At 35.3% G+C, this 27967-nt stretch overlaps 1 protein-coding gene across 17 annotated transcripts in view; it reads left to right on the top strand.

Moving 5' to 3' along the window:
• LOC137233656 (collagen alpha-1(XV) chain-like) overlaps positions 1-27967 on the top strand; it is a 1316768-nt gene that overhangs the window by 352468 nt on the left and 936333 nt on the right. For 15 of the 17 annotated variants that reach the window (XM_067756874.1, XM_067756865.1, XM_067756879.1 and 12 more), the window contains one exon: positions 20900-21438. In XM_067756874.1, the coding sequence (XP_067612975.1) occupies positions 20900-21438 (539 nt within the window). Of the gene's footprint in view, positions 1-20899; positions 21439-21570; positions 27828-27967 lie in introns of those variants that run through there. The other 2 variants (XM_067756881.1, XM_067756883.1) reach the window with 2 other exon arrangements.

Consider the following 27967-nt stretch of genomic DNA (forward strand, 5'->3'; position numbering starts at 1 on the left):
TATATATCTCTTTTTCCATTGTTTCTCTTTTTTGGATAACTGAAGCGTCATCGAAGTTCGGAGTATGTGCCTCCCTTGCACAGGGGGCCATGCGTGCTTTTTTGTGCTAATTTGTATGATTACAATTTTTGAAATCAGTTTTGTGTTGTACGAGACGTGTTTTCAATTTTGATTTCGTAGTGCCCACACATATCTTGTTACTTAATTCTTGGTCATTACCTCTGCAGGGTATTTTGTATATAACTCAACTTTTTTCTGTTTCTGGTATTAGAGATCTCATACGATTGAAAATACATTTTAAAGTATTGATTGGCTTGTGGGCTATTCTTATTCCTCACTATTATAGCAATCAGATTTTGCAAAGCGCTCTGATAGTTTAGGTACATAAACTACAGATTTAAATATTTTCGTTTTTTCTGGTCTAGTTTAAAATTAAAAATTCTTATTAAAATGTAGATAGTCTAAGTTAATCCCTAAGGTTATCAAAAATACAACACAATGTAAACAATTATTTATTTTCGACCTAGACATACACAAAAATATGGAAAAAACTTTAGATAGACATACTTTTAACCAGAGCTGGGGAACCTCGATTAGAATTAGAAATCATTACGATTAGAAAAATATAATTATCTAATCATTAGTTTTTTTGATTCTTTAATATTTTAGATTACTAATTGATTAGATTAGAACTAATCGAAAATATAATTGTGATTAGCGACGCTTAGCATATCTAATCAAGACTAATCAAAAAAAAATTCGAATAGATTTCTCTATTAGTTTTGATTAGATTTGATTAGATCAACTATTTTGAAATTTTTTTGTTGTTTTTTCATTTAATTCATAAAGTAACAAACTTAAAAGAACTTTAATTCGAAATTTCACTGTAAACATAAATCTTATCATAGCCCCGGTCATTTCGGTACAATTATTGGTGGGTCTGTCTCAACTTTTTCTCATACTAGTGGTAGTATAAAAATTAAAGGCACGTTCTGAAAAAAAAAGCATGAGATTCTCGACGCTTTAAATGTATGCTAATCTATATTACATATGTATCACAAAAAGTTTATATTCGACTTCATTACTACCAACTTTTCAAAAGAAAAGTCAGACAATGAATTCCGTCTTGAGGTATTGACTATTTCAGCAAATGAAAACAGCCTTTCGACGGGCGCTGATGACGTAAGCGGGGTAGTGAACGCTAGACACGCTTCCCTCAGTGCACCATATTTATTCCAAATTTCAGGACCTGGTGTCGGGTCATTCAAATACGCATATAGCTGATTGCTAACCACTTCCTTGAAACCGTTTGACTCCTTTGGTGAAATTGGTGTTCTGGGAATTAACGCCTCCTCATCATGTTCTGGAACCAAAATAATATTTAGTTTGAAAAATCATATAATATAGATGAAATTACCTTCATCATTGAAATCATAAAAAGAGCTTTCATAGTCCAACTGAGGCACGGCCGTTTCAAAACATGTGGAATCATTTTGGAAGAAAGTGCTTATTACTTTAATCACTCTTTTACTGATCTGCTCCTCATTACAGTCAGGCAAAGTTTTTTGGATAACTAGCAACCATTTCATTTTCACATTAGGTGTCAATACGGCTGCCGCTAATGCCATATTTACCTCAGGAGCCAATGTGAAATATAGTTTAACCATTTCTCTCAATCGATATTCTAATTGTACTGCTGTTGAGCTAACATTGCTCGAAACTTCGGGTTTTCTGGATAACTTTTGCAGTTTATTACTCAAAGAAAGTAACGCAGGAATAATACAACCATATTTCACATTGGCTTCACCTTGGAGAAAGTCCAAAGTTTGGGAAATAGGCTCCATTAGCAGCTTGTACGACTCCAAATATTGAAAATCACCTGATGTAAAAAGAAACAGATGCAGCTCATTGGAAAGCTCGTTCAATTTCTCCTTGTACTGTAGTAACTTCAGGATTGCATCATATAGTGAGTTCCACCTAGTTACTACTGGTACAAGAAGAGCTGAACCTAAAATATTCTGAATGATTTCGGAGGATTTTGGCCATTTGCACTTTTTCCAAAGGTGATTGCACTTTTTGATCGTCTGTGAGAAATGAATTTAATTGCATTTCAAAAAAAAAAAAAATATGTATAGCTATTACCATTGAGTGCTGAATTTCCATTGTTGGTTTGTTTTTCAAAATCATGGCATAGTCAGTGCTGGCTAATAAATTTAATGTGTGACTGGCACACCTTTCGTGTTTCGGCAAATATTTGGTATTTTCGAGAATCGGCATTTCGTCTTCACTATTTTCCTCTTCTTCATCACTATCATATTCTCGCAAACCATAATCTCGAAATGCCTTGACAAAGTTTGAACCGTTGTCCGTGATGGTTGTAATTATGTTTTTGTTGTTCAAGTCAAAGGAAGAGTTGATTTCTCCAACCATTTGCGTGATTTTCTCCGCAGAATGGATACGAAATATTCGCTTACACGCCAAGGCAGCTGATTTTCTCTCGAAGTTTTGATCGAACCAATGACATATGTAACCCAAAAAGCTTCTGTGATTACCCGACCATATATCCGCTGTGGTACAAAAATACTTTGATAGCGATATGTTATTCCGTACTGCAGACACCATGCTATTGTAGCTTCGGTCAAGTTTTTTCATGGCAGACTTTTTACACATAACATGCAATCCAGTGCCACTAAACAAGTCACGGAAGGACTCTTTTTCTACAATAGAAACGGGTAACGCGTAGTCTACCAAAAAACGGATAATTTTTTTTTCAAAAGCTTCCTGTGTCATGTTTTCACGGGAGGGGCCAGATTTCATACTTAAATACTTTTTGTGTAAGTCATTGTGGCGAACTTTCAAATGGGATATGAAGTTTGAAGTTACTTCCGCGGTGCCTCGTATGATTTTATTACAGGCGGAACATTTAGCCGTTGTTCTTCCATTTGACTGCCGTAACAAAAAACAAGCCATTGGTACAATAATTTAATAAAATATTCACCAACACTTAGTTTAACATACTTTTTCCATTGCCACGTAAAATTCTGAATTGAAAATTAATTAAGGCGAACTCCTTCCGACGCTACGCATTCTTTTAGTGCTCACTGCCGAATCACTATCCGCAACAATATTCCTCTTGCGGATCACCTTCTCCGGGATAAAATTTGGGTCACCAACATCATCATCTGCCGAGAAGTCTTGGTCTTCAAACAGATCTCGATCCATTCCGCCATTTTGCTCTATTTCGACAACTACGATATTTACCATTTGAAAATGTTATATTCACAAATAGAGTTTTCACCACTTAACTTACAACACTTTATAGAATGAAGGCCACAATGAAAAACGAAAAGTGTTTATTTAACGCGGACTGCCAGGTCAGCTCTCTAATCATAACTCAATTTGACTTTGTTTTGCTGGTGGTGTGATGTTCTGTATGTTTACATATGTACATATGTCGCTATGTATATTCAAAGTAATACCAATGATGACGATAACAGCGAGAGTGATTAACTAAGCGGTGCTCTGCTGTAGTTATTGCGTTTATATGTACAGGTGTATATGTACATATGAATGCGAAGAGAATGCATTTTGATAAAATGCATATTGCGAAGACGAAGAATTGTGTGTAGGCAATGGTAGCGATGATATATTTTATAGAGGGGCGCGAACAACAATTATAACCAAAAATGTTCTATTCTGAATATTTAACAAAAAAACGAGAGTATATACAAAAATAAATAATTTTTTTTACAAAAATATTTCAAAATAGTTGATCTAATCAAATCTAATCAAATCTAATCGAGAAATCTAATCGATTTTTTTTTTGATTAGTTATGATTAGATATGCTAATCGTCACTAATCGCAATTAGATTTTTGATTAGTTCTAATCTAATCAATAAGTAATCGATTAGTATAGCCAACTAATGATAATTAATCAATTATTCTGCAAAATAAAGTTTCTAATCCGATTACTAATCATTAGGATTACTAATCATTATTCCCCAGCTATGCTTTTAACTACCATACAAAAATACTTAATTTACTTATTAAACATAAACATACACTATTAAGAAAATAACAACAAGAGGCAGATGAGATTATAAAAAATCTGAAGGAACGCCTGAGCGAAGATTATTTTAAAGCGCTTTTAAGAGTCAGGAATATGTAGGAAGCAAACTGTCGTTACAATTGGTGTCATAGGAGGAATTGTTGAATAAATTCCAGAGAACAACAATGACCTGGCAAAGTTAAGTGAATTAAGTATCCCGCAACTGAAAAAGAAGTTGGAGAACTGTGGATTGAATACAACCGGCAATAAGATCGAACTGCAAGCACGGCTACGAGACGCTATGGAGTCAGAAGGAATTAATGTGGACGATGATGTCTTTCATCCTGATGGGGAAGAGACAACAACAAAAATTGAAGAGAAAAATGAAATACCGCAGACAATGGCGAACACAGACCTGAACATGATATTGGCTGCAATATCGGCGCAAATGTCCGAAATATCATCACAAATATCCACAAACATGTCATCGCAACTGGAATCACAGGAGACACGTTTAACATCCAAGATGGAATCACAGGCATTTATTGGCGCTCTAGAGAGACGTATACGGAACCGAGCGTAGGAGACAGATATATCAAATGGAGTTACTGAACCGCTTCCAGAGGGATGGTGAAACATTGCAATAGTTTGCGTCGGATGTTGCAAGGCTGGCACATTTAGCGAATGCGGTCGCACCCATGGAATACACCGAGAGGGTAAAAATCCAGAGCTTTATAAATGGCATACGGGACATCGAAACGAAGCGAGCGACATACGCAAACCCAAAACCTGCACTACTGTTACGAAACGTTGGAGCGATACTGATTATGCAAAGCCAATCCGTCAAGTGCAAGGTCTACGAAGTAGTTCATTGGTCAAACAACAGAGTGTGAGTGAACGAATCAGGATAATGAGTACTAGGATGAAACACAGGTATGACAAGAACAATAATTCGGACGGTTTCCGGGAGGGAGATTTGGTACTGCTATACAACCTTCATCGGCGGGAAGGTGTTCCATCCATATTTTGGTGCAGTGGGGAAGGCCCCTACAAAGTTGTGAAGGGTATCAGTGATACCATCTATCGCATACAAACCATTGGGAAAACACGAAATAGAGGGGTGGTACATTTGGAGTTGCTAGCAGTTTATAGCTGGCGAGTTTATAGCTGGCGAGTTTATAGCTGGTAAAAAAGTAGTAAATTCTAGAAGAAGAAACGCCTAGAAATATGCAAACGAGTAACCGAAGAGTATAAAAGCAGCACCAGCTGAGGCATGGGTATTGTAAATTCATACAAGTGGCGAATGTTTGATAAAAACGTTCACAATAGTAAACAGCCTCTATCACCTGCTTAATCGCTCTTCGATTACTAAAATAATTTGCTCAATAGTGTTTTTCAAAAATATTTGTAGACGACTGGTATATTGCAGTATTTACATATTTTAAAATGTTTGCTTAACTGGCTGCTCTAATTTAATCTATTAACTAGATTTAAGAAATAAATATTAATATGTCGTCTGATTTTCTGTATACACATTTAAAAAAAAAAGTTAGTTTTAAACACAAATGGGCAATTCATGGCACTTCAATTTAATAACCGCGAGCAAAAAACAAACCTTTCTTCCATTCTCTGGCCATTCGCGATAGCCGTTCTCCCTGTCAGCTATTATTTGACAGGTAGGCATGGCAATTGAGGAATAGAAAGGTTTTTCACTTGTATGAATTCACAATGGGCATATATATTTAAATAAATATTTTTAAAGTAGTCTAATAAAGACCATTTTGCATTATTGAATATTGGAGTTATTTTATTCAATAGTTTAGCGATACGAACGTTAGCAGAAGGTTGCAAATAAGAGGAATTTCACTAAAATCCTTACAATATAATACTAACCACATACATATGTATGTATGTATGTATATAACACTTTTTTAGGTTGGTTTCAAAAAGTCGGTTAACACTCACTATATCAAAAGAAATAATTAAAAATTAAAAGGCTAATTAAGGCAATTAAAAATGCTAAGCTGCGCTTCCACAAGCACCAGTTTGACGAGAGGCAGAAATCCAAGGATCAGTGAAACTTTTCTACCATTTTCCACTTATCCATTATTTGCAAAATGAATTATTTTTTTATTATTATTTATTATTTATATATAATATGTTAAATTAAATATTTTTTATTAGTGTTTATTATTTATATATTATTCATTTTACAAATAAGTTTAAATACCGATTACAATATTCCATTATATTCATACATTCAATTATCAATATTCATACAATGAATATATAAATTTAAGATTTGTTCAAGCATAATTACCTATATAAGACAGTATACATTTTAAAATCACGATCAATTAATAATTAAATGGATTCATTTAAATTCTAATTTCATTGCTACTTTTGTTTTCATACATCCAAAAATTAATATTTGTGTAATGAATGTAAAAATGAAAGCCTTGTTTATGCATAATAAGCTGCATACATTAAAAGATCAATAATAAAAATTAAATAAAAATAATGCATACTTTATTCGTTTACATATAAATGCAAAATTTAATCCCATACTTTTCTAGGACATCACCGTGGAAAAAAAATGCATTTTGGAATGTGTAAATTGCCCTTTTAATTATTATTTTTTCGATTACTTTGCATTACTTTTTCCCACTGGGTTAATTCAGAAGAGTGGCGTATTTGTGTAAAATTTAGAGAATTGACTTGTTTCCATGGTTTACAATATACAATTTGATTAATGCAATTGTGAATTGCCTAAACAAGTTTCTTTAAATTGTGCGAAAAAAGTAAATATTTTCATGAAGTTCTTTAAATATATTTCAATCCTCGCTGTTATACGGTTCCCCTGTGATTCCAGCTGAGTTTCCATCTTGGATGTAATCTGTGTCGACATTTCTGACATACGCGTTTCTTGTGCTTCAATCTTCGATGTTATTTCTGACGATATTTCTTTTACTGTCGATGTTTGTGCAGATATTGCAGCCAAAATCATGTCCAAGTCTGTGCTCGAAACTGTCTGCGTAACTGTCTCTTCCATTTTTGTTGTTTCCTCGCCATCAAGATGAAAGGCATACTCTTCCACGTCAATTCCTTCTAATTCCATTGCCTGTCGTAGTCGTTCCTGAAGTTCTAGTTCTAGTTCTTCAGTTGCTGGATCTTCAATTCACTTAAATTTGGCATGTCCAAGTTGTATTCGAAGTCTTCGGAATTTATTCAACAATTATTCTTCTGACACCAATTGTAACGAATTTACTTGCAATTTCCCTTATTTGCAATCTTCTACTAACGCTCGAATCACTAAACTGTTGAATAAATAACTCCAGTATTGAATAATGGAAAAATGGCCTTCATTAAGGTACTTCACAATAACACTTATAGCTTGCTTAATTAAACCAAACTGCTGATAGCTTAAATGAAACTGATCTCTCGCCTCCACTGTTGTTACCCCTTTATACTGTCCGACCCCCCCGTTGCATATTTCTAGGCTTTTCTAATCCCAGAACTTACTAGTTAGTTATAAATTTCTCAGCTACAACTACAGATGTATAATTTTTATAGCTTCTCTCATACCCCATGCGCTTGTATGTGTGAGCGACACTTCCACAATCGCAATTGCATACGTTTAGGAGCATTTCAGATAAGATATCTGCATGTGCTTGTGCGTTGCTTCTCAGCCGCGTGCACGCGTATGTGTAGACATAATGATTGAATTATTGATGTGAATTCACGTCACTGCTTAGCATCGGCCTAGAGATGGCAGTACCCCTTAGTGCCGCCAACATTCGTAACAATATAGTTGTAGTAGTAGTAGAGTTTATTTATTTAGCAATTGAGCTACTTTTTAAATTATAAATTAAATGTAGTAATTCATTATTACATTTCAAATCTTAATCATAATTAACTTTAACAAAATCAATCACTTTTCTCTTAAATATGTACATATTAGATTCAGACTTTATTTCCATCGGCAATGAATTAAATAAGCTAGCTCCTTTATAAAACAAATTATTTTGTGCCGCACTTGACATTAGAGGTGGCCTTCTAAAATCAATATACATATAATACATAGCATATCTCGGACGTTAAATATCTTGGTAAAATATTATATTTAATTTAAACATAAAGCATAACGCGTTAAACATAGCACGCTAATTTACAGACATCCATTTCAACGTTTCAAGAAGCGTTTAAATCGATGTCATTTCACTACCTTTAAGAATACATGTATATATTATATTTACATAAATGTCTGATATATACTTGATATTGCTTTTAAATTGAGTACGCGCTTTTCGCTATAACAAAAAATTCGATATATATCGCGATATATCGATACCCTCCCTCTTAAATATCGAGTATGCCGAATATCGATACTTTTGCAGCTCTACGTCACACCGCGGTGGCCGCAATTTATTAACTAAAAAGGAAAAAAAAAGCAAAAAAGTTAAAAAATAAGCAAAAAAAAATAATTATGGAAATCATTCATTGTAACTTATAATTTTTGAATTTGCCTCATTTTTTCAACGCAATTGTCTTACCGCCACTGTGCCTGGTATTTATATTTATGTATGTATAGCATTATTTTAGGCTATACGTTAAATGGCAAAATACAGAAGTTTTTCGTTTATTTTAAAAATGTAATCGACAGCATAATTTACGCAGCCTTCACTGTACACTGTGACTAATTGATCTCTTGCAACGCGAAAAATATTTTGCCTACATTTTGGCGCACCGTTTGGCGTAACACACTAGGGCCACAAGCAATAACAGTTATAATCATATTTGAGAGGTTTGAAAGTTCAAATCGAGTCTTGAAATCAGGATTCAGGATGAATCGAAGATATTCACACTCAATACAAGTAAATACGTTTTATTTAAGTTCAAACTTGTTTACTTTTTGTTGTTCTTAATAAAATAAATGCATATAAAAGATATGCATAGGTTAAAATTTTCACTTTGTTTCTTTTTCCAAAATGTTAGTATGAAAATGTCATCTTATAATTTCACTTTAGCTTTTATGTCCCTATTTTTAAGCAATTTTAAATTAAAGAAGTAAGGAAGGCTAAGTTCGGGTGTAACCGAACATTACATACTCAGTTGAGAGCTATCGTGATAGTGTAACGAATTTACTTGCAAATCCTCTGCTAAGTTCGAATAACTAAACTGTTGAATAAATAACTCCAATATGTAATAATGCAAAATGCCCTTTATTAAAGTACTTCACAATAACACTCAAACTGTGCAACGAATAGCTTGCTTAATAACCAAACTGATTGATAGCTCAAATGAAACTCTACTATTCAAAATAATACTGCTCTTGCTCGCTAGATAACGTCTTAGTCGAAACTGCTTGACAACTCAAATCAAGCTGAATTCCAGCGCCTCTACAATTGCCGCCTTCTATACTCTTTGATTTCAACCTTCGCATCTTCTAGGCGCTTCCAGAATCTACTAGTCCAGCAGCTCTCAAACTTCTCAGCTGTCACAATTTTATAGTTTTTCTCATTGCATACTTATAGGAGTATCTTAGATATATGCATATGTTTGTGCATTGACTCTCCGCTGCTCGTGTACGTACATGGTACATATGTGTAGACGCAATTATTGTTTCGTTTATGTAGATACATAATGATTGATCTATGGATGTGAATTCACGTCATTGCTTAGCATCGCCTTAGAGACAATAGCATCGCTCAGTGCTGCTAACATTCGTTACAAAAGGGTAACCCTGGAATGTGTTTGTATGACATGTGTATCAAATGGAAGGTATTAAAGAATATTTTAAGAAGGAGTGGGCCATAGTTCTATAGGTGGACGCCATTTAGGGATATCGCCATAAAGGTGGACCAGGGCTGACTCTAGAATCTGTCTGTACGATATGGGTGTAGGGTTATCTACTTTGTAAAATATACTTTAATTTTGTAAATTATTTTTATGTTTTTTTACTTTTAATGTTATGTCAAAATGAAAATTTTCAAATCAGATCTTTTAGAATTTTTAAAATGTGAAAATATATAATTTGACTGTGAAATAAATTTTTAATAAAAATATAGTTTAACGCTATATAATTTGGCGATTCTACCAACGGACCTAAATTTATTTTAGTGATTTATTTGCAAATAGTTACTACCAATTTTATACATCAAAATATCATAGATGTTATTACGGATTCAAGTGTCTTATCATATAATAATGAAGATATTAACTTGAGGACTGCGAATTTCTAAGATACCGATATAACTAAATTTAAAGCGTTACAATATTCATTATTTTCGACAAGTTTTATTGAAGTTTTGGGTGCTATCTTCTTTTTTCCTAACTGCAATATATAATTATAAATGATAAACGACACGCTATGCAAGCAACATTTAACAATGCAACAAATCGAGATTGAAATGCATTTCCAATTAATTATACAAACAAAAGAAATAACAAATATATTTTTGGACACTTAACCAACCATTAATCCAGTCGGGTCAACCAATAAACAAATCAAGATTACAATCACATCCCTCATGCTCTACTGCACATGTTTGTTAGCGAGGATATATTACTATAAATGCAAAAAAACATATGATTAAAAATATTAGTTTTTACAATAACTAATTAAAAATATATATATATCATATACAAAAGAAAATTCATGTATAATTAACTAAAGGAAGGTGTACCCAACAAAATATTTATATTCATAAAAAGAAGTTTGTTTCTTCAATCTTTTGTTACATAATGAAATGAAATATTAATCTAAACAAAATTAGTTGCATTTAGAATAATGATGTTTTATTATTTAAAAATTTATATTAATTGGTTTAAAACAATAGTCAATTCATTATTTATATTAATTATGTATACACTTTCTCCAGTTTATAATCAAAAATATATATCATTAACACATTTAAGAAATTTTACAACAGACATACAAACTTCACAATACAAGTAAATTTATATTTAACAAACCAAAGAGCAAAGAAATAATTTTAAATTTTTTAAATAAAACTAATTACTATAATCAATTTTAAAAAACCTCAAAAGATTTCTTAAAATAATTTTTATTGACATATATCAATTTATTCATATTGAAATTAAAATCATGACAATTTCATATCTACCTGAAACAAATAAAGGAATCAACATTTAATTCCTTATCTACAACTTGGACATACATTATGCAGAGTACAATTATATATTGAACATATATTCTGCATAATACAAGATTTTAATTTTTGAATGATTGTGCACACAAACTTGCCATCTACTATCATTCAACCTCATTTTAATTTCTTCAAAAACATAATTATAATTGACAATAGTTTACAAACAGCTATTAAGTTATTTTTAGTCTCAACAACATAGCAATAACACAACCTAATATTAATATGCATAAAATGTTATTACAATTAGTAAACAATAACAACACCTACCGAAAATTAAAAAATAAAATAAACTATCAAGTACATCGAATCATCAAAAGATTGAGTACTTATATCAATACCAACATAAACTTTTAACGCAATTAACAGAAAAATACATTTCTCAAAATTCTGACAATTAAAAATAAAAATACAATATATCTACAACACAAAATTCAAACATTTTTCAAACTACAACACAAAATTCTTACAGTAATCAATATACACTGTAAATTAACATTTAAAAAATTAATTTTTCGTTTCACTGGAGGGGGAGTATATGTAGGGTTATCTACTTTGTGAAATATACTTTAATTTTGTAAATTATTTTTATGTTTTTTTACTTTTAATGTCATGTCAAAATGAAAATTTTCAAATCAGATATTTTAGAATTTTTAAAATGTGAAAATATTTAATTTGACTGTGAAATAAATTTTTAATAAAAATATAGTTTAACGCTATATAATTTTATAAAACGAAAGGCGTTAAAGAGTATTTTATAAGGGCGTGGGCTTAGTTCTATAGGTGGGACGCCTTTTCCAGATATCGCCATAAAGGTGGACCAAGGGTGACTCTAGAATTTGTACAATATGGGTATCAAACGAAAGGTGTTAATGAGTATCTTAAAAGGGAGTGGGCCTTAGTTCTATAGGTGGACGCCTTTTCGAGATATCGCCATAAAGGTGGACCAGGGGTGACTCTAGAATTTGTTTGTACAATATGGGTGTCAAACGAAAAAGGTGCTAATGAGTATTTTAAAAGGGAGTGGGACATAGTTCTATAGGTGGACGCCATTTAGTGATATCGCCATAAAGGTGGATCAGGGCTGACTCTAGAATCTATATGTACGATATCGGTATCAAATGAAAGGTGGTAATGAGTATTTTAAAAGGGCGTGGGCCTTAGTTCTATAGGTGGACGCCTTTTCGAGATATCGCCATAAAGGTGGACCAGAGGTGACTCTAGAATTTGTTTGTACAATATGGGTATCAAACGAAAGGTGTTAATGAGTATTTTAAAAGGGAGTAGGCCTTAGTTCTATGGGTGGATGCCTTTTCGAGATACCGCCATAAAGGTGGACCAGGGGTGACTCTAAAATTTGTTTGTACAATATGGGTGTCAAACGAAAGGTGTTAATGAGTATTTTAAAAGGGAGTGGGCCTTAGTTCTATGGGTGGACGCCTTTTCGAGATATCGCCATAAGGGTGGATCAGGGGTGACTCTAGAATATGTTTGTACAATATGGGTATCAAACGAAAGGTGTTAATGAGTATTTTAAAAGGGAGTGGGCCTTAGTTCTATGGGTGGACGCCTTTTCGAAATATCGCCATAAGGGTGGACTAGGGGTGACTCTAGAATTTGTTTGTACAATATGGGTATCAAACGAAAGGTGTTAATGAGTATTTTAAAAGGGAGTGGTCCTTAGTTCTATGGGTGGACGCCTTTTCGAGATATCGCCATAACGGTGGACCAGGGGTGACTCTAGAATTTGTTTGTATAATATGGGTATCAAACGAAAGGTGTTAATGAGTATTTTAAAAGGGAGTGGACCTTAGTTCTATGGTTGGACGCCTTTTCGAGATATCGCCATAAGGGTGGACCAGGGGTGACTCTAGAATTTGTTTGTACAATATGGGTATCAAACGAAACGGTGTTAATGAGTATTTTAAAAGGGAGTAGGCCTTAGTTCTATGGGTGGATGCCTTTTCGAGATACCGCCATAAAGGTGGACCAGGGGTGACTCTAGAATTTGTTTGTACAATATGGGTGTCAAACGAAAGGTGTTAATGATTATTTTAAAAGGGAGTAGGCCTTAGTTCTACGGGTGGACGCCTTTTCGAGATATCGCCATAAGGGTGGGCCAGGGCTGACTCTAGAATTTGTTTGTACAATATGGGTATCAAACGAAAGGTGTTAATGAGTATTTTAAAAGGGAGTGGGCCTTAGTTCTATGGGTGGACGCCTTTTCGAAATATCGCCATAAGGGTGGACCAGGGGTCACTCTAGAATTTGTTTGTACAATATGGGTATCAAGCGGAAGGTGTTAATGATTATTTTAAAAGGGAGTGGTCCTTAGTTCTATGGGTGGACGCCTTTTCGAGATATCGCCATAAGGGTGGACCAGGGGTGACTCAAGAATTTGTTTGTACAATATGGGTATGGAACGAAAGGTGTTAATGAGTATTTTAAAAGGGAGTAGGCCTTAGTTCTATGGATGAACGCCTTTTCGAGATACCGCCATAAAGGTGAACCAGGGGTGACTCTATAATTTGTTTGTACAATATGGGTATCAAACCAAAGGTGTTAATGAGTATTTTAAAAGGGAGTGGGCCTTAGTTCTATGGGTGGACGCCTTTTCGAGATATCGCCATAAGGGTGGACCAGGGGTGACTCTAGAATTTGTTTGTACAATATGGGTATCAAACGAAAGGTGTTAATGAGTATTTTAAAAGGGAATAGGCCTTAGTTCTATGGATGAACGCCTTTTCGAGATAACGCCATAAAGGTGAACCAGGGGTGACTCTATAATTTGTTTGTACAATATGGGTATCAAACCAAAGGTGTTGATGAGTATTTTAAAAGGGAGTGGGCCTTAGTTCTATGGGTGGACGCCTTTTCGAGATATCGCCATAAGGGTGGACCAGGGGTGACTCTAGAATTTGTTTGTACAATATGGGTATCAAACGAAAGGTGTTAATGAGTATTTTAAAAGGGAGTAGGCCTTAGTTCAAGACAAAGACTTGTCTTATTGCTGAAACGTGGTAAACAGCCGGACCAACCATCCTCATATAGGCCACTTTGTATGCTGGATTCCCTAGGGAAGATTTTCGAGCGTATAATTAGTGAGCGCCTACAGCTGACTCTAGAAAGACCAGGTGGCTTATCGAATTGTCAATATGGATTTCGCAAATCAAGATCCACCGTAGATGCAATACAAACAGTCGTCAATATAGCTAGAGAAGCTATCTCTGGAGGCCAAAATAAAAGGAAGTTCTGTGCACTGATTATGTTGGACATCAAGAATGCTTTTAACACTGCGAACTGGATGCAGATAATGGCAGCGCTGCAAAGCTTCGGCACTCCAGCTTACTTACGCAGAATTATAGGTAGCTATCTTAAAGACAGAGTACTTCTTTTTGACACGGATCAAGGAGCTAAAGGGTACAAAATCACAGGAGGCGTTCCACAGGGATCTGTTCTCGGTCCAACGCTTTGGAATGTAATGTATGACGGGGTGCTAAAGATTGATCTACCAGAAAACACGCAAATTGTGGGATATGCTGATGATATTGCAGTGGTAGTAGTGACCAAGAAACTGGACCTGCTTCAAGCATTATGTAATGACGCCGTAGCAAGAATAAAGGAATGGCTGACCAATACAGGACTGGAGTTGGCTATCCAAAAGACGGAAGTGGTATTAGTAAGCTCCAAACGGCCGGCGAACGAGTTAGTCTTAACTGTCGGGGATCATCAAATCACCTCAAAGGGTTCCTTAAAATACTTAGGAGTGCACATTGACTCTAAGTTAACTTTCAAAGAGCACTTCAGAGCGGTGGGGGAGAAAATTACCAAAGTTAATGGATCACTTATGCGAATAATGCCTAACATTGGTGGTCCGAGCGAAGCTATACGTCAGCTATTGTCCACAGTAACCAGCTCAATAATACTATACGCAGCACCAGTGTGGTATGGATCTAAACAGACCCATCAAAAATATATATTGGCAGCGTACCGACTTGCTTCTTTAAGAATAGCAAGTGCTTATCGGACGGTGTCCGACGACGCGATCCTGGTTCTAACCCGGAAAATCCCAGTGGACTTACTGGCAAGCGAAATGGCCGATCTGTATAACACTAATATCGAGCGACCATCTGAAGAAGACAAGAAAAGAGCAAGGACACAAACAATAGCTAAGTGGCAAGAACGGTGGGAGGCCTCGAGTAAAGGGCGTTGGACTTTCACACTAGTTTGGAATGTAGCTCAATGGAATGAGCGGAAGCACGGCGAACTGAACTACCATCTCACGCAAATAATGAGTGGACATGGCGGTTTCAAAGAGTATTTATGGAAGCGTAGGATAGAGGAAGATCCTCATTGCCCAATGTGTACCACAGAGTTAGAAAACGCAGAACACGTCATGTTCTACTGCCCCCGTTTCCACGAAGAAAGACTCACCTTGCATGGAGTCTTTGGGGAGGAACCTACCACGAGAAATTTAGTTTCACATATGTGCAGCAGGAAAGAATGCTGGACTGCAGTGAGCAAAATGGCATTTATAGTAATGACACGCCTGATGGATGCTGAGAGGGAGCGCAGAGAAATGCGCATGCGAAGCAGTGGTGATTAAATGGACACTCAGAGCAAATAGCGGGAACCTGGACGCAGGGACAACAGTAGGCTCTTAAAAAATGAGAAATATGGAACGCCACCCTGAAGTAATGCGAAAGTGGTGCCGGGGTGGGCGACGGTTCCAGAACGGGGCTGTTTTTTAGTCTACGGACACACTGTTGCTGCGACGGCAGCAATTATGGTGCATTAGGCATTTTTCAGCCTCCCCGCAAAAAAAAAAAAAAAAAAAAAAAAAAAGGCCTTAGTTCTATGGATGAACGCCTTTTCGAGATACCGCCACAAAGGTGAACCAGGGGTGACTCTATAATTTGTTTGTACAATATGGGTATCAAACGAAAGGTGTTAATGAGTATTTTAAAGGGGAGTAGGCCTTAGTTCTATGGATGAACGCCTTTTCGAGATACCGCCATAAAGGTGAACCAGGGGTGACTCTATAATTTGTTTGTACAATGTGGGTATCAAACCAAAGGTGTTAATGAGTATTTTAAAAGGGAGTGGGCCTTAGTTCTATGGGTGGACGCCTTTTCGAGATATCGCCATAAGGGTGGACCAGGGGTGACTCTAGAATTTGTTTGTACAATATGGGTATCAAACGAAAGGTGTTAATGAGTATTTTAAAAGGGAGTGGGTGGACGGCTTTTCGAGATATCGCCATAAGGGTGGACCAGGGGTGACTCTAGAATTTGTTTGTACAATATGGGTATCAAACGAAAGGTGTTAATGAGTATTTTAAAAGGGAGTAGGCCTTAGTTCTATGGATGAACGCCTTTTCGAGATACCGCCACAAAGGTGAACCAGGGGTGACTCTATAATTTGTTTGTACAATATGGGTATCAAACGAAAGGTGTTAATGAGTATTTTAAAAGGGAGTGGGTGGACGGCTTTTCGAGATATCGCCATAAGGGTGGACCAGGGGTGACTCTAGAATTTCTTTGTACAATATGGGTATCAAACGAAAGGTGTTAATGAGTATTTTAAAAGGGAGTAGGCCTTAGTTCTATGGATGAACGCCTTTTCGAGATATCGCCATAAGGGTGGACCAGGGGTGACTCTAGAATTTGTTTGTACAATATGGGTATCAAACGAAAGGTGTTAATGAGTATTTTAAAAGGGAGTAGGCCTTAGTTCTATAGGTGGGCGCCTTTTCGAGATATCGCCATAAAGATGGACCAGGGGTGACACTAGAATTTGTTTGTACAATATGGGTATCAAACGAAAGGTGATAATGAGTATTTTAAAAAGAAGTGGGCCTTAGTTCTATAGGTGAACGCCTTTTCGAGATATCGCCATAAAGGTGGACCAGGGATGACTCTATAATTTGTTTGTACGATATGGGTGTCAAATTAAAGGTATTAATGAAGGTTTTAAAAGGGAGTGATGGTAGCTGTATATGTGAAGGCGTTTTCGAGATATCGACCAAAATGTGGACCAGGATGACCCAGAACATCACCTGTCGGGTACCGCTAATTTATTTATATATGTAATACTACGAACAGTATTCCTGCCAAGATTCCAAGGGCTATTGATTTCGCCCTGCAGAACTTTTTCATTTTCTTCTACTTAATATGGTAGGCGACACAGCCATTTTACAAAATGTTTCTAGAGTTATATTTTGCGTCAGTAAACCAATCCAATTACCATGTTTCATCCTTTTTTCGTAGTTGGTATAGAATTATAGCATTTTTAATTTTTCTTAATTTTCGATATCGAAAAAGTGGGCGTGCAAATATATTATATATATTTTGTTAAAATTTGACTTTAAAATTTTTTTTTAAAGTGGGCGTGGTCGTTCCCCAATTTTGATAATTGTTATTAAGCATACATATAGTAATAGGAGTAACGTTCCTGCCAAATTTCATCATGATATCTTCAACGACTGCCAAATTACAGCATGCAAAACTTTTAAATTACCTTCTTTTAAAAGTGGACGGTTCCACGTCCATTGTTCAAAATTTTACTTATTTTCTATTTTCGTCATAAGTTCAACTCACGTACCAAGTTTCATCGCTTTATCCGTCTTTGGTAATGAATCGTCACACATTTTCGGTTTTTCGAAATATTCGATATCGAAAAAGTGGGCGTGGTTATAGTCCGATGTCGTTCATTTTAAACAGCGATCTGAGATGAGTGCCCAGGAACCTACGTACCAAATTTCATCAAGATACCTCAAAATTTACTCAAGTTATCATCTTAACGGACGGACGGACGGACCGACAGACATGGCTCAATCAAATTTTTTTTCGATACTGATTATTTTGATATTTGGAAGTCTATATCTATCTCGATTCCTTTATATATGTACAACCAACCGTTATCCAATCAAACTTAATATACTCTGTGAGCTCTGCTCAACTGAGTATAAAAAGGTCGCTATATGCGAAAGCAAAAAGCGTTATTTTATAAAACTGACCTTTTCTTTGACTGTGACGAAACAGAATTTATATCATTTGTAGTACTTAGGCTGTTTTTCTCAACTGATATTGCCTTTTGTTGCTATTGCAGAGTTGAGTAAGCTATTGGTTTTTGATTCGTAAAATTTTCCTTTTAGAGATAAAGCCATTTAAATTTATGTGATAAATGTTTAAGCAGATACGTAGGACGATTATCAGAGTGGGCATCCAAACTAAACGAAACAATTCATGTTGAACGGTTTAGTTAATTCCACGGTTCCAAACCGATAACCAAATAAAATGTGACAAACAGGTAAATTAGCTTAAAGCGGCACTTTTCGAGACGTTCTGACGGCGTTTTGTACCGTCGTTGCGCAGGCCTTCGTGGCTAGAACTTTACCTTAGTGGGAGCAAAATTATAAAACCCTGTCGGGGCTTTATTTCTAAAATCAAGACCAAATAATTTTATGATTATTTGCCAAAAATGTTTGGAAAATGAAGAATCGTTAACAAACAGATAACTTATCGATACAAATTCGATAAATCATCCATGACTTCCCTATCGATAATTAACTAATACATAAAACGGAAGCACTTCGAAAACAATTCGTTAACTCTTCGATTAGGTTCATATCGATAAAAAATTATGACACGATGTTACGATTACATTTCTACAACCAAGTCAAGATAACTCGACAAAAAAATTTTATCGATAACAAAGAAAAAAATCGATTAAATTATTGATAATGTTGTTATCGATAACAAGCCGATAACATTGAGAAAACAACCGATTACCACAAATAGTTCTTATCAATTGCCTACTCCGTCCAAGGAGGCACTTGTTGGCACGGGGTTTTTCTAAACCTTTGGGTTTGGTTGCTTTGTATATAAAAGCATTATACGACTACGAGGCGACTAAAATCCAAATGCGGTCCGGGGCTGTATGCTCGGTTGATATTTGAAACGTTTAAACACGCTCCAATGAAAAAATGCAGAAAGACCCGAACCCACAGTTATCCGAACTGATCCAAAACAAATACACAGGTACTTTATTACGGATAGTTCCTACACAGCGTTGACAAAGTAATTACAAACAGATCTCCAACTAATCCAGAAAAATCATTGGAAAAACTACGCTCAGGCCGGACCATATATCTATACTGGGTTCCGGGTCATAAATGGATAGAAGGTAACGAAAAGGGCGATGGGTTGGCAAAGGGGGGTGCAATACTCGCTGGAACGACAGAGGACGTCCCAATCCGGCTGGAAGAACTTCAAGCAAGAAAAGCGTGGACAAAGGCGAGGGGCTACAACATTTTTAAGACCATTTGGAAAGCCTATGATATTGGACTCACAAAGTGGCTCATACCTCTGAAGAGAGAAGACTTAAGGCTCGCAATGGGCATACTAACTGGATACTGCTCTTTGGCGTCACACGATTATAACTTAGGCCTCGTCAGTAACAGGAGGTGTAGGAAGTGCGAGCTGCAGGAAGAAACGGTTGAGTACGTTCTGTATTCGTGTCCTGCGCTCGCCAGGTTAAGGCATTAATTATTATGGGCGGCAGAGTTGCCAGATCACGAGCCAGCAATTAACCTAGGTTCTAGAAAACGTCTAGTATTTGCCAAGAGGAGGGAGTTATTCTATAACATAAGTCATAGTACCTGATTAGGGTTCTTCCGTTTGGTCGTCAAACAAATTCTGGTAACTCTATGAACACATCCAGTCTATGTGAGGTCTTTATTGACCGGCCAGTTCAACCTAACCTTATCTAGAAAAAGCGGGAAATTATTTTCACTTATCACTGCAGGGTCCCGGAATTATTCGGAATTATCAAAAAGGAAATCTAAAAAATATCCAGCATTAGTGCCAAAAACATAAAATTTAACTTATTTGTTATCGATAACAACGTTATTGACGATTCATTGAATTTTTATCGAAGTGTTATTGGTTTATATTTGATTTTTACGGTTTGTTATCGATAATAAACTTATGTTATCGAAATGTGGTGGTTTCGTTATTGGGTTGTTATGGGCTTGCTATCCATAGTACAGAAATAAATAACAATCCAGTAAAAGTCGATAACTTGCCCAGAATCAACCTGGCTGTTATCGCTTTTTAACACGCTTGTATTAGCATACATATTTGTAACTCTCTAGGGAAGGCGCGCAAAGCAGAGTTAGACACATCTAGCGGCAATTATTGAAGAAGTAAAACGGCACCATATTTGCATTTTTTTTAGTTTTTTTTTAAACTATATTTATATTATATTTATTGAAAATATATTTATATTATTTTTATTGAAATAACAACAAACTTTGGATGTTTGCTTTTCGGATCATAAAAATTCCGTTTTTGCGTTGAAAACATAAACGTTTTTTGAGAAAATGCATGAGCATTTCTAAAAAAAATTAAATGTGCTCATATGATTGTGGCAACAATAACTATTGTAGTGTGCAATGCGATTTTGTACATAGTTTTTTTTTTTTCAATAAAGCTATAATTTTTTTCGCGAACAGCAACAAAGCGAGTTTTCGAACAATCAATTTGTTGGTAGTAATATGTTAACTGCCGCTTGTATTTTGTGTAATTTTTTAATCAACATAATAAACATATTTTAAACAAAAATATTTTAAATTTTATTTCATGATGTAAATGTTTAATTTGTTCTTGTTTTCCGTAGATGCCTTTGGTGAATTTTCACTCACCGACATGATTAGCGTACACTCGCAAGGCATTGAATATGAGGAGGCTGATGATGGATTTCCCTCATATAAATTCTTTCCCACATCAGATGTTAAAACTTCATATCGTGTACTATTGCCAGAAAAGCTATACGAATTTGCAATGTTGGTAAAATTTCTACCGAACAGCCCAAAAGGAGGTTATTTATTTAGTGTTGTCAATCCATTGGATACTGTGGTACAGCTGGGCTTACATTTATCGCCGGTGATTAAAAATGTTTGGAATATTTCATTACTCTACACGCAATCGGATCAAAATAGTGTTAGCCGAAAATTGGTTAGCTATTCGTTGCCCTACCGTGGCAAAGAATGGACTACACTTTCTTTTCAGGTACTCAGCGATAAGGTGCTCTTTTACTATGATTGTGAATTGAATGAAACAACGCCGGTGGTAAGAGAACCGCAGGAATTAGTATTCGATTCAGCATCAACTTTATATTTAGCGCAAGCTGGTCTCATATTAACAGGACACTTTGAGGTAAGTCATTTTGTATGCCATTTTATATATTTGGTTCGCCTTTATTTATGTTTTGGGAAAGTACACAAACGCGTGGGAAAGCAGACACATTTTATTTGACTTCTACTTAAGTGATGGCTGTAATTCAATTTCAGTAATCAAGATACAACTTTTCAAAAGCACTTAGTTTAATTACTGCGATTCCTTTAATAACACAACTTATTTGAGATCAAACGAAATTTTTAATGATTTCATTATTGAAAAGAAAATATCAATATATTGTTCAGATTTTTTTTGTCTTAAGTAATTTTAGAGAAGATTAGGCGCCTAACGAAATATTTTTATAAATAAATTTATATGTATGTGCGTATGTTATATTCATTTATGAACAAAACAAATAGCCAATATTGAATGAAGAAATTTGATTAATATTTTTGCTGATAATGCTTGACCTACAATTAATATTTTTGGAATTTCGTCAGCTGAACGTATCACACAAAACAATTCAAATATTTCCGCATGAATTGAACATTTTAATATTATTGTGAATTGAATGATTTAAAAAATGAAAATAGGTTATTTTTTTCACTCTGAATGAATAATGCAATTTGTTTTCTATAACTTTCTTATATCATGCTAAAATATTTTTAAAGACCGTTTTCACCGTCTTGCGTCAGTCAGCTCATAGCTAGCTATCGAAATCTTTGTTTCCTACATGCTAACTAAAGTTTTGCGTCTTAGTTGAGTCCATGGAAAAAGTGTAAACAAAATTCAGCTGTTTGGCAAGTGTCGTGTATTCATAATAGATGTTTGCCATTTGTTCTATAAAATATTCACAATTATCGATTTAACCAGGCTTGGTCACCCTGTGTGTGTGAAAACGGAAATTTCAAATAAAGCTATCTGATAGATTGCTATCAATTATATATCTATAAGATATCGAATTTCTCGTTGTTTCTTACTGTGTCATCGACTGTCAGTTAAATGTAAAAAAGGGCCAGTTTCCTGTTTTTTTTTTATTTTTGTATTCACAATAGATTTTCCCAATTTGTTCTACAATTTACTCAAATTTGTTGATTTGACTTCATTTGTCACCCTGTGTTAGTGAAAAGGAAAATAGGGCTGACTACATTCACGACGGCGGTGTAGCCGCCACATTTTTCATATTATTTTTACACATGTTCTTATGAGCGTCGTTAATTTCGGCGCCACAGAGCAGCACGACAATCAATCACGAAACCGTTGTAGCCAGACTAAACCTAATTCTATTTTTGGGAAGCGACAGCGAGTGGCGTCCTTTTTATTTTGTCAATAAAAACTAAAATAGAACTAAGTAACACAATCATTCTTTTGGATATTTTTAAACATAATTAATATTTTTTTCTAAATTTTTCGCTACTGTTTGCTGTAATTTATATTGGTGGCTGCCGCTTTCAAAGTAATCAAGAAGCTAATGCTTGGCTACGGTTGTCGTCAATCTTTGCTTTATTGTGGTTGTAGTCCGTAGACGCCGTGTCAAAAAGTGATTGTACTGAAGTACAAAAGTATGCCCTCAGACGCACTCTCATCACGACCCAGTTCTGAGTGTGAAGCCTGTAACATTTCCCAGTGGGTGTTTCTCAACTCATATTTGTATTAAGAGCCACAAAATCGGCCGTCCAATTGTATTATCTGTAGTGAAAAAATCCTCCTTTTCCTATCTTTTTGTATCCTATAAGGTTGGAGTGGTCACCAGTGCCAGTACCAGTGTATTTAGACCAAGCAAGGTCTCGTTGTGATACCACGTGAATAGCTCCCCTACTTAAACCAACAGGTCGTTTCAGCAATCAATCTCAGGAGTTTCCTAGGTTCCAAATTAACCAGATCGCAAAGATCACCAAAGAAGGCAGATCACAGAAATTTCCTCCTCTGGTGCAAAAGCAAAGAATGATCGCACAAGAAATGCTCAATATTTTCTAACTCCTCCTCGTCTCTACAGCTCCTGCAATAGTCATTATGGGGAGCATCCAGCCGTTGTACATGTCTCCTAATTGCTATGTGGCCGATTATAAGCCCGACCACCAGAGATAATTTCACACCCCATTCAGCCCACATGAGCTGAGTGTGATAGCAGGATTCAATATTCCTCCAATCCACACCTGCCTTCCTAAGGCAAACACCTTTCATAATGATCTTACAGGTAGCGAGCGGCCTGCTGAATCCGTTCAACGACGACGAAAGCGAAACAGATGTGCCTCGGCTTGCAAGCTCGTCAGCCATCTTATTGCCCGGTATACTCCAATGTCCAGACACCCATACCAGACCAAGGGAAATTTGTTTGGCAATTTTCAAACAGGTGACCGATCCAAGCACTTTTAGTGCAGCCTGGCTGTCAGATTAAATACTAATTTTGTTAAACTCGTAAACAGCCTTTCTCATGTGATAAGGCAGTGACCTCCGCTTGAAAGACACTGCACTAATCGGGTAGGCTAGATTGCACCCTAGTTGAAGTGCAAATATAACGCTTTCAATATTATTATCCATTTTTGAGCAGTCAATATATATCTGACGCTCATCGCCCAGGTCCCGAGGCTCCTTCAACCAATGATCCCTATTCGAGATGAAAACTTCGTGCTTCATATCGGAACGCAATAGTCAGACGAAGGCGAATCCATATGCTCAAGAATGGCTGCATATTCATACTGTCTTTCCAGTCCGATAGCTCTCGCAGCCGCATAGCAGAAAAGGCCGCGCATTGCTTTTGACTAGTGCCTAGCTCTTCTGCAGGTGTGGTACGCAGAGCACCCCCACGCGGACTAGAGCACTTGTTTTTACCTTCTGGAATAACCTTAGGTTTGATTTAGTATCTAAGCTCTTTCACCAATCCAAAGCCCCATATAAAGTTTCCTTTTTGGAATTACTCCTATATATTTAGCAAAGTCCCTCAGCATCGTGCTCTCCATCTTTAATTCCCATTTTTCTTATCTCCCAATAAATTTAACGAAAATTTCGAACTTTTAACCACTTTCAATGACGTTTTCGTAAAAATTAAATAATTGGATAAACTTTTTCGAGAACTTCATACTTTTAATTTGAAGTTTTCAGAAATTTTTTGAGTATGCAGTTTGCTGTAAAATTTATATTAGTCTAACAAAGTTCAAGTTATGAGTCTCTCAAGACTCCCATTGATTTTTTAAAATTTTTTTTTCTAATTGGTGTTTTAGATTATTTGCCATATAAAAAAAAAGGCTATGCGCTTTTCGTAGGAAGTAAATTTTCAAACAATCTTCAAAAAATTCGTATTTTGAGAGATCTTCGATTTGAGTTTGGAAATTTTTTTTTTCATAAAGAAATTTTATTAAATCCTAAAATAAATTTAGGAGCATATATCTTCTTTAGAAACTTTCTGGTTTCCATACAAAATGTTTCATATTCGAAATACATATGCACATGTATCTATAACGATGTGGGCGTATGAGCTTCTCACCACGACTTCCGGCTGAATGTAAAATAAAGCTATCCACCTTTTAACAGCAACAGCGCCAAAATAATATACAGCGGATTCGAAGCATTAGACTTTCATTATGAGTAGCTAAAAATAGTGGTTGTGATATGAAAATAAGAGAAAAAGCGCAAGAGAGAACGAAAGCAGAGCGTAATTTTGAGTTCAACTTGAGTTGTGAACACAATGGGTAGCGTGTGTAGACAACGGCACTACTAACGGTTACTTGCAATAATTGAGTGCAAGGCGTTGCAAACGTTAGATGGCACTGGGAGCAGTTAGTATGGGGAATATGTGATATGAGTAAAAAGTTATTTGTATAGAGTGAAACTTGAGTGTACTATTTTATGCTCTTTAGACCTGTTATTTTTAAGGACCTACCTCACAGTTTTTGCTTGCTGAATTTTGTAAGCAGAATGAGTGTTATATCAAGCAAATTCCTTTACATCAAATTTGTGGTGCTGAGTAGTAATCTCGTTCGCATCATAAACGCTTTAATAGGCGTTTAAGCTATTCACTTAGTTTTAAAGCCATTTTTTTCACCTATTTCTAAAAGTATGTCTATGCGCTCTCTAATGAACTTGTAGCTCGTTGCAAACGAACAGTGCTTAAACACTCGGCTTGCAAACGATTGTTAAGCATTTATATAGTTAAAGAACTTCTTACTTTAAATTTGGCAAAGAAAGCATTTACTCTGTGGCTCGTTAATGCTGGGTAGAAAACAAAATTTTTGCTGAGTACAAATGCAATGCTGATTTCGCTGAACTGAGCTTACACTGATTATACCGAATATGATACGAGCGCTAATATTTATACATGACTGCGTGTATGTGCGCATGTGTGTTTGTTGGTGTTGTGTATGTGCTTTTTTTGTTTTCTAAAAAATTATGTTCTTCAAGTGCGTTTACCTTAGTCGTTTTAGGTGCTGCAACCGGTTAAGATGTGCTAAACGGGAGTTTGTCGACAAAATTTTTCGCGTAAAACATTTGTGTGTGTGTATTACGTTCTTTTTGAGCTGCGTTTAACGCATCACGAAAAATTGGGTGAACAGCGCTACTCACGCCGCAACATTGATTGTGCTTTCTGTGAGATTTCGTTTTTTTTTTTGTAATTTATGCCCATTACACATGTATACATGCACATATGCGAGAGTGTGTGTATGTGTATGAGTGATACATGCACAAAATTTAGTGTAAGTGCAAAGGTGATTAAATAAATGTATCTGTGCGTGTGTGTGGGTGTTGATTTCAAGTGTTATTTTGTATGAAGCTGTGCTGAAGATGTCTTTGGCAACGAAAAAGCAATTTGATGCTGTTTAAGTGCACCAAAAAAAGGGCTGAAAGTGTTGTAGTCATAATAGTTGCCTAGAAGCTTTGAAAAAAATTTAAGAGTGTAATTAAGAAGAAGCTTAAGTAAAAAAAAATAATTATTTAGTAATGAGATATCAGAACTGTCAAGTAGTCCAGTACGCTTACGACATATGTATTTTTGCCAAAACGTAGCTATGGTAAATAAGCGCTAACGTACACGCACGTGCATATGTACATATATGTGTGCGTGCATATTTAGTACTCAAGCATTTAAGTGATTTTTTATGGACTCCATCAAGGATTTTGAGAACGTACGCGCGCGGTGGAATAATTGAATATTAAATACACATATAACACACACAAGCATACATACATATATTTGTATGTGAATGAAGAAAGAAAGAAAAATCTTAAAATTTCGAAAAACTAAATATTTTTTTCGTCGGAAAAAGTTTTAAAATTTACGTGAAAACTTATGCGTTGCAGCATTTGAGCGTAAACGTTCGAGAAACGCGGTCAATTAAGTACAGAGAACGCGCGTATTAACAACGTGAAATATAAGATCGAAGTTCTAAACAAAAGTGAAAATAATACAAATTAGTGAAAAGAAAAATTGAGCGAAAAGGTAAAACGAAAATTGCAACGAAAAAAAAAAAAACGCGCAAGCTAAAAAATTTGCTACAAGTAGTGCAAAAATCGAAAACGACACCGAAATCAAAATTTTTTTTTAAAGAAATAATACGAAAAACGCGTAAATCTCATGTAAACGACGCGCAATTAATTAATCGAAATGTGTTTAAAAGTCATTGCACTGGAAAATTAACGATAGCGCACAGACAAATTGGCTGCCACCTGGTTCTTTGATTAACTGTGAGCGCCAGCAGCAGCACATAAACGTAACTAAAGCAAAAGCGCATAAAAGTAAAAAGAGTTACAAAAAAATGTTGTGAGAACAAGCAATGTAGAAATTAGAAATATTTTTCAATTGAAGAAAAAAAATGATATCTAGTGAAAAAAAAAACAAAATTATATATAGTGAAAAAAAAATTGTAATTAATGCACGTGCTGCATATGCCAATTAAACACACATGATATAGCACTTAAATGCATACCAATAAAAACAATGGCAAACCCATAATTAAACCAAATACTCAAATACTTGAAATAATTGTTTAAAAAAAATAATAGCAACAACAACTTTAACCAATGGAATTTTCATATGTCAGTTTGCAATTATAAATCACAAAATACACATTCAACTGTGTAAAAAATTAATTAAGTATTGAAAGGTAAAATGGTGTAGTTAAAAGCAAGAAATCAATAAAAAAAAATTAACAAATAAATGCAAACACAAATACAAAAGTAACAAATAACTGCTACAACAACAAAAAGTATTTATTATTATTGTTAATGTTGCGCAGCAAACAACAATGCTTGTGTAGAACATGTGCAATTCATGTTGAGTTTATGCATACAAGTGGCAAAGGTTGCTGCAACAGCAGCAATATTAAAAGCAGCAGCAGCCAGCAAACAACAGACAACGAAAGGCACACAAACATACATGCACATTAAGCAGAGTGTAATCAACAGCGAACAGCGGCCATATGAAATTGTAAATCGTAAGTAAACGTAAATGAAGCATTAAAGCAAACAACAACAAAATTAAAATATAGTGGAATATAATAAAGTAGTGGTGGTGAAAGATAAAAAGAGAACAAAAAAAAAATCACAACAAAAAAGGTTTAAATAATAAAAAACA

Source organism: Eurosta solidaginis, chromosome 5 (genome assembly GCF_040869045.1).
Source record: "Eurosta solidaginis isolate ZX-2024a chromosome 5, ASM4086904v1, whole genome shotgun sequence".
Classification (NCBI taxonomy): Eukaryota; Metazoa; Arthropoda; class Insecta; order Diptera; family Tephritidae; genus Eurosta; species Eurosta solidaginis.